The 7,930-nt window shown below is 48.7% G+C and overlaps 1 protein-coding gene across 1 annotated transcript; it reads right to left on the reverse strand.

Annotated features, from left to right (window-relative positions):
* Positions 1–615: 615 nt before the first annotated feature.
* On the reverse strand, positions 616–7,573 carry SLITRK4 (SLIT and NTRK like family member 4). Its single transcript, XM_059910753.1, has 2 exons — positions 7,496–7,573; positions 616–3,809 (listed from the first exon to the last, which is right to left on the reverse strand). The coding sequence occupies exon 2, from the start codon at positions 3,757–3,759 to the stop codon at positions 1,243–1,245; it is 2,517 nt and encodes an 838-aa protein (XP_059766736.1). The 5' UTR covers positions 3,760–3,809; positions 7,496–7,573; the 3' UTR covers positions 616–1,242.
* Between the last annotated feature and the right edge of the window lie 357 nt (positions 7,574–7,930).

The following is a 7,930-nucleotide window of genomic DNA, read 5'->3' on the forward strand; positions in this document are numbered from 1 at the left end:
AAATGACAACTGCCCCACACACAGTCTATAAAACAAAGGAACCTATTTTAAAATGCACAGTTGGTAACAAATCTGAAGATAATATGCTAAATTCTCAAGAATAGCACAGAACTGTTTTTTTGTACTTTTGTTTTTTGTGTGTTTTTTTGTTTTGTTTTGTTTTTAAATGATACCTGATCACAATGTCCAGAATATTTCTGTACACATAAGCTTCAGTTTCAGTTTGGTATATTTTTGCTGTCTAAATGTATACTTATTGATAAATTCCCTGTGATCAGGAAAACAAGTCAGGCATATTAAATACAGATTAAGGAGTACATATTTTCCTATTTAGTATACAAAGTACTTCATAAATATGAATTATGTTACAAAAATAGCTTTGGGTGCGCTCACACGGTAAGCACTTTGCTAATTTTGGACAACCTTTAAAGGATTGTGGGTATTTCACATAACTGAGAACAAACTCTAATATTAGTTGAATTTGAGCCATGTTTAATTCTGATAAACATCACGTATTTCTTCAGATCACCACAAACGCTAGGTAACTCACGTTGATTTTTTTTTTCTCTTTTAGGTTTTATGTCTAGACAGGTAATGCTTAAAGTGTTCAAATTTATTTTATAGTTATGTAATGCATGATATATTTTAAACAAATATTTGCACAATTTAACATTATAAATCCAGCAGTTTCAAGATGCAGGCCGTAAAGGTTACCGATTTACAAATACTATCGAATGTTCTCTCTTGGCATGCTTTTTTTTTTTTTTTTAACTTTTCAGAGAATCTTTACACAGAGTTGTTACAATGCCACAAATCAAAAGGAATATTCCAGTTCCACCAACTGAATCTACGTGCAAGATGAAGGACCCAGCTGAGGCACAAACACTGGTACAGTTTTCTTGAGTTTGCTTTACAGAGCACAGAGACGAAGGTTTTGCATTGGGGTACAAAACAGATTTGCCTCTTGAGGTTAAATTCAGTGAATTATGTATATAAAGCATCCCTTTGGCAATAGAGTTTGCAGTATCCCCACAGGACTCCACAGTATAGGTTTTATGTAGTAAAATCTATTAAGGGAATTCTCTTCTACGGGACACATCTTTGCAGCTACAGTTAATGAGACACCCTTGGAAACACCTGCCTCTATGCCTATTGATAATATAGTATTTGGAAGTTAGAAGTCAACAAAAGGCACTTTCATCATTAAATAAATGTCCTCTGTAGGAAGTATGATTGCATGACCTAGATCTTGTTCAAAGCTGTCTGCTCCTCAAGGACCTGTAGGTAGTCGGGGGAACTCTGGAGTTTTGCCTTCAGTTCAAAATACTCGCTGCTCTTCCTTTGCTCCACAACAATTTTACTGTGGTTGCCGCCTATCAGTGACTTCTTGTTTTTTTTGTCTTGTTGTTTTTCAGGATAGCGGATCTCAAAGCCACTGACGCCTATGCTATTGTACTCCTTTTTGCTTTCGAGAAAATTCTGAATAAACACATTGGAATCCCTGCCCGGGAATAATTCATCCAGCTCATCGATGGTGCTCAGTCTCTTCCTGGTATCCACATGCAGTACATCTTTCTCCTTGTCGGGGACATTTCTCATCATGACTTTCTGGCCTGGAGGATCGGAAAACATAAACCCGGTTTCGGATTCTTTCAAGCCACACGTGTGGCTCTTGCTCATCTGCTCTATGGTTTGCGGAATGAAAGCTTCTGTGCCCAGTCCGTCTTTTTTGTTGGTTTTGTGGTCGTGTTTTCTCAGCTGCAGCTGCACGGAGCCGCACTCGGGGTTCCCCAGGCCTTCGTGCTTCACCGTGGGCTTCTTGTTTCGTCTCAGCACGAAAACAAGAAGGCAGAAAGCAACAAACACAGTTAAGATGAGAACCACTAAGATGCTGAGGATTAAAATCGACAGAGGCACTGGGCCACCGGGAGGACTGCGAATGGGCCCCAGCGGGGTGGTGAATGTAACGGCAGGTGCAGGGCTTGTGAAGGGTGCCGATGGCTTGTTTAAGAGCTTGGGACATAAGATTTCATTTTTGAGGGACTTCAGTTCGATGTTGGCAAACTGCACGGGTGTCTCACACTTCAGTTCTTTCATGACAATCCCGTCTTTCAGCTTCTCCAGCCACAGCTTTAATGCCACCAAGTCACAAGTGCAGTCCCATGGGTTGCCCTCCAAGTCGATCTGCGTAAGAGACTGCAGCTGATCCAGGACCCCGCTGACAGGCAGGTACATGAACTTGTTGTTCCTCAGGTTCAGTCTAGCAAGGGGTGCTCCTGAGAAAATGTACACGGGCAGGCTCTTTAAGAGATTATTATTTAAGTACAGGAGCTGCAAGTTTGGCATCGAGTCAAAGGTGCCCGCTAAGATTTCCTTAATCAAGTTGTATTCCAAATACAGATACTGCAGGTTATGAAGGCCTGAAAATATTTCGGGATAGAGTCTTTCGATCAGATTGCCGTTGAGATACAGCCTGCGTAAATTCGTGAGATTGCGGAATATGTCTCCCTTGATCACGGTAATCTGATTGCTGCCTAAATGAAGCAGATCAAGTCCTTCGAACTCGGTGAAGTCGGAGATGTCCACATCTTTGATGCTGTTGCCGTTGACGTGCAACTTCTTGGCATTTAAAGGTTTCGGTATCAGTTCAGACATGGACTGGATGTTTTTCTCTTGGCAGTTGACACTCAGTCCCAGATCTGAAGGATGGGTTTTGCAGAAGCAAGGTGCTGGGCAAGGTGTAAGAGGAGGCACCCTGGTTTGGTAAGAGACAATCTGGCTGAGATTGCGGTTGGAGAGGGCTTTGCCTGCCACGATTCCAGAGATCTTGGATGGATTTGTCGTTTTCGGTGGTTTGGTCACCAACCTGTGTAAGGACGTTTGGGTGGTGTGACCGTTGGGAGTGGTGTAGCCATTTTCCAGCTGAGACGGAGGGAGGACTCGCACGTCAAAATCACTGCCTGTGCCCATGGGGCATAATTCTTGTTTGTTGGTTTCTTTTAAAAGCCTTCCGTATAAGTCACTGGGCGTTTCACAGATAGCTTCTCCTATGTAAATGTTATATGGCATATTCTCCAGCCAAGCTTTTAAAGGCAACAAATCACAGCTACAGTTCCAAGGGTTATCTTCCAGTTGTAATTCGACGACACGGCCTATGTGTTCCAGAACTCCGATATAGGGGAGCTTCTGAATTCTGTTCCCTCGTATATCCAGATGGGTCAAAGATGCGAATCGGAAAATATTATCAGGAAGGAAGGAAATCAGATTGTCATTAAGAATGAGAACTTTCAGTTTGTGGAGCTTATTGAAAGCTCCGCGTTCAATATACTTGATTAAATTGTAGTCAGCCTGGAGATACTCCAAGTTCTCAATGCCAAGGAAAGTGTCAGCTCGGAGAATCTTTAATTCATTGTTGTTCAAGTGCAACTGCTTTAATGCACTGAGACCAAGGAAGGCTCCTCCCTCAATGTTCTGCAGTTTATTATTTCCCAGCTGCAGGGATACTGCATGTGAAAAATTCAAGAATGTATTTGGGTAGAGGATATTTAAAAAATTGTTTTGGAAATTGAGGTGATAAAAATTGGACCAAGGGGGTTTCAGCTGATTTGGCCTGTAGACTGAAACCTTCTCACAGTTGACATATAGCACATTCTCAACTGACACGCAGGAACACACATTGCAAATTTCCACCGATATGTCAGAATCTGCATTTGTTGAAGAAATCAGGGCTGACAAAATCAGAAAGAGCCAAAGAAACATCTTCTTGCAATCAGCAAACAACTTTACGCTTCTGAATAAAGAGAAATAATCTAAAAAATAAAAAGAAAACATTGTTTTCAATGATCATTACTTGAAGAAGAATTTGTGCTTAAATCATACCATAGCGAACACATGGCTATAATAATTAGCTTTGTATTTTTAAGGCACCCAAAACTCCAAGTATTCTCACTCAGTCAAACAAGAACCACCAAAAATACCATACATTTTATTTCCATGCCTGTAGTTTATGCAAATCTTACATGTGCAGAACACACAACAAACAACAGGAAAAAAAGATTGCTGGTCAGGCTTAAACCTGAACAATCTGAAAATCGTTTTTTTTTTACTTGGACCACCAAATTTCACCCTTGAATCCAGACCTTAAGCTTCCTATTGGCGACTCAAATGACTGATCGCAGAACATCAACTATAGCACCACAAAGGAATTTCAATTTGTAAATGTCTACTCTCTAGGCTTCAGCTTGGTAAGAAGCCAGGCAGAGAAGATATTAGGACCCTGGGTTCCATGAAGGATGGCGATGGGAGGACTGGGTGCCTGTAGAGGGGACGGTCAAAAGATCAAGATGGAAGAAACCCTAGAAAGATACTTGTCTGAGCTTCAGCCAGAGGTGAGCACATTGCCATGAATCAGTTCACTCCTGTACACTGCTCTACACTGCAAAAAAACAAAAAAAAAAAAACAAAAAAGGCCCACAGATGACCCTGTGAGGTTCCAGAAAAATAACCAAGTAGAAGACGGCCAAATTTGAGTTTCAGGTAAATAAACGGTATCTAGCTTCCTGTCAGTCATTTCCCAAGCAGGGGGAAAAAATGCCTTTTGTCTTTGGGTCCCCGAAAGCAAGAGAGAAACCTGCTTGCCCCTGCACTGCCTAGCCGATGTCCAGACAGCCTTCCCACCCCCCAATACTGGCTCTCCTGCTTCCCTGGCCCTCTCCCATTCCTCTGTGTGCCATTTTGAACCCAGGTCCGACTAACGCTTGGCTCAGATGCTGATCTCCTTCACTTGGACCACAGACCACCACTGCTGATGAAGAGGAGTTCACACACTACAATCCCTGGGTGGCTTTATCTGCAGCGCCAGATACATTTAGCACAGCCAATGTTTGCCCTAAAATCATCAGTTCCCAAACACCCCCCTCCCAATATGACCACCCCCTGTCCCTGTCTACAAACAAATCAAGAATCACTTAGTGGAGTTTCATGCTTAGCAAATTAACCCGTGGCTGCCAATTCCTTCCATACTGCATGCATATACAAATACATGCGATGCTTCATGGAAAAGATTAAAAGGAACAGCAAGCACTGTGCATTTTACTGATGCAGTTTTAGCCGTGTGAGTGTTTTCCATGTGGAATGGGAAGCTGGCCGCAATTTCAATAATTAAATAAATAAATTACCCAGGAACACACAATGAGGGAATGATACAAAGAGAGAAGTGTCACTCAGAAACTCCTTTGTTTATTTTGCCCACGAGGAATCAGCTAGTGATAAAACCGAACATGCCTCAAGGTAGACAATTCCTTAGCCACGACCCAGGAAGATTTGCATTTTGAGTAGTTTGGTTCGGAATACAGCCAGCACTGCCGAGATGCTCCTTGGCTGTCACATAGACGTGCATTTCCCCAATTCACAGTGATAGCTTGATTGGCAGTGCAGAAAGAAGTCATAATTTTAAAGTATGACATCATCCAAACTAACTTTCATTGTAAAATCAAAATTTCACATGCTCTTTGGCCTTCCTACAGATCTGGTTTTCAACAGCTACTCTGGTTCATTAGAGTCTTTTCTTGTTACTCCCCCCGCCCTCCCCCCGCCCCGCGCAAAGATATTCAGAAGCAACCAAACCAAACCAAACCAAACACCTGGATACCTGAATTCAGTACAAAACCCAAGAACAAGGAGCATCAACAGATCCGAAATTGCATAAGGAGCTGCCCTCCTCCTCGTCATTTCTACTTTAAGTAGCAAGGGGGAAAAAAAGCGCAAGGACGAGCTAGAAGTTCCCAAATGCAGCTCGCATGAAACAGAAGCCGCAGGCAGCTGGAGGACGAAGCGAGGGAGAGGGGGAGTCGATCCGCCAAAGAGAGAGGGGAAGAGGGACTGAAAGGACAAGAGACCAAGGAGAAGCGGAGAGAGGAAGAAACAGAGCAAGGAGCAGGGAGCCCCCCAGAAGGGAAAGGGGCAATGAATGAAGCGAAAGAAACCTCATATTCACATGGTACCACTAAAACATGTACATTTTAAAATCGGGGGAGGGGGGGAAGGCAAAAAGAAAAAAGCAAACCCACAAAGTATGAGTTGAGTACCAAAAGCCATCTCTCGGGGTGACCACGGCGGCCCGTCTCCCTATCCACCTCTCGGTCTCTCGCTCTCTGTGGCGCGCAAGACGCCCGGCTCCCACGGCCGGCCAGGACTGCACAAACCTGGCCTTACCACAAATCCGGCATCCACCCGAGCGCGGCGCCTGGCGCTCCGCTTCCGCGAGGAGGGACCCGACCTGCAGGGGGCCGACGGCCGGGGAGGGTGGGCCGAGGTGGCTTCCCCGGAGCCGGCACGGGAAACCTACGCCCTCCCGCCTAGGGCGCGCGTGGGGGGCTTCGCGGAGAGACGCGGTCCCCGCCGCCCCCTGTGCGCTACCTCGGGCCGGCAGCGACGCGGCTGGAGGGGCCTCCGGCGATGGCGCGTACCGCAATGTTTTGCCGCATCTCGGTGCCCGGAGCCGGCACGCAGCCCCCTCCCGGGTCCCAAGCCCGAGCGGCAGCCTCGTGAGCCGGTCAGCGGAGGCGGGGACCGCTCGGGATGTCGCGGGGGCCTTCAGCCCCGCTGCGCACACATTTCTCCGCGCGCTCCAGCCCCACAAGGGGCAGCTGCCGGAGTTTCCGTCGGCCTCTAATAGACCCGGGCGTGCGGTGGTTGAGGGGGAAGAGGTGGCCGGCTCAGGCCACGAGGGTGATGGCCACTGGGGCGTCACTGGCCCGCTTGTCACAGGCAGAGTGACCCTGCGGCTCCGTGGCCGAGAGCGGCGGCCCAGGCTCCCCCTTGCGCGCCCACCCCTACCCTTCCCCCAACGCCGGCCAGCCACATAATGCTGCTGTCACTAAGCCAGAAATCAGCTCAACATTCGGGCATCTTGCAAAGTCGCGCTGCCAGCGCTTGCCCGGCTTTGCAGGGTTTTATGAGTTACCCACCGGCCTCTCTCGTATTCCCTGTCTTGCCGGGTGCCAGCAGTCTCCGACCAGCTCGCGGGCCACTGCCTGGAGCCCCAGATCTACGTTCGCCTAGAGTGCCTGCGAGGGGGTCGCAGAAAACAGAGCCCAGCCCAGCGCAGCGGCCCCGACAGCCCTTATCACCCTAGACAGGACACTTTCCCTGTCGCCCCGGCCGCCCGGGGGGCAGCGATGCTAAGGACACCAGATTCTTTTGGTCCTCAGGGACTTGCGACCGCGCCGTGGGCAGGCAAGCAGGGCGCGCGGGAGGCGGGAGGTAGCCACTACAGCCGCTTTGGCCACTCAGCTCGCCCCAAACCAACACGACCCAAACTAAAAATAATAAGCTACCTGCCCCCCTCCACGTGCACGCGCCCGCACAACACACACACACACACACTCACACACTCACACACACGCGCGCGCTGCCGGGCTGAGCTGGGGGAAGAGGCCGCGCGTGTCGGTGCAGCTCCTGCAGCTCCCGCAGCCCCCGCTGGAAATTCACCCACCTCCGGACCCCGGCGGCTCTAGCAGGGCCTTCCGCGCCGCGATCCGCGCTGCAGTTTCCGCAACGGTCTACATGTGATTCGACCTCGAGCTCCTCCGCGCCCGCTTGCCCGTCAAACCCAAAGAGCAGCCCTCGCAAGCGAGCAGGCGGGCAGCGGCGCGCGCGCGCGCGCCCCCGGCCAGACACCGCGCGCGCGCCCAGCCCCTCGCACACGGGCTGCACCTTTACATACAAGCGCTGATTCCCCGCCCCCGCCTCCCCCCCGGGCACACACGCAAACCTACCTCCTGACACTCATGCACCTCGACCCCAGCACATTCCCGAGGCCTCCCCCAGTCCCCCATCCAGACACCCCCACTTGATTCCTCTTCTACCCACACATCGGGAAAGACAGCGCACTTTCCTCTCGGCATCCCCCCTCCTTTTGCCTAAAACA

Source organism: Balaenoptera ricei, chromosome X, assembly GCF_028023285.1.
Source record: "Balaenoptera ricei isolate mBalRic1 chromosome X, mBalRic1.hap2, whole genome shotgun sequence".
NCBI lineage: Eukaryota > Metazoa > Chordata > Mammalia > Artiodactyla > Balaenopteridae > Balaenoptera > Balaenoptera ricei.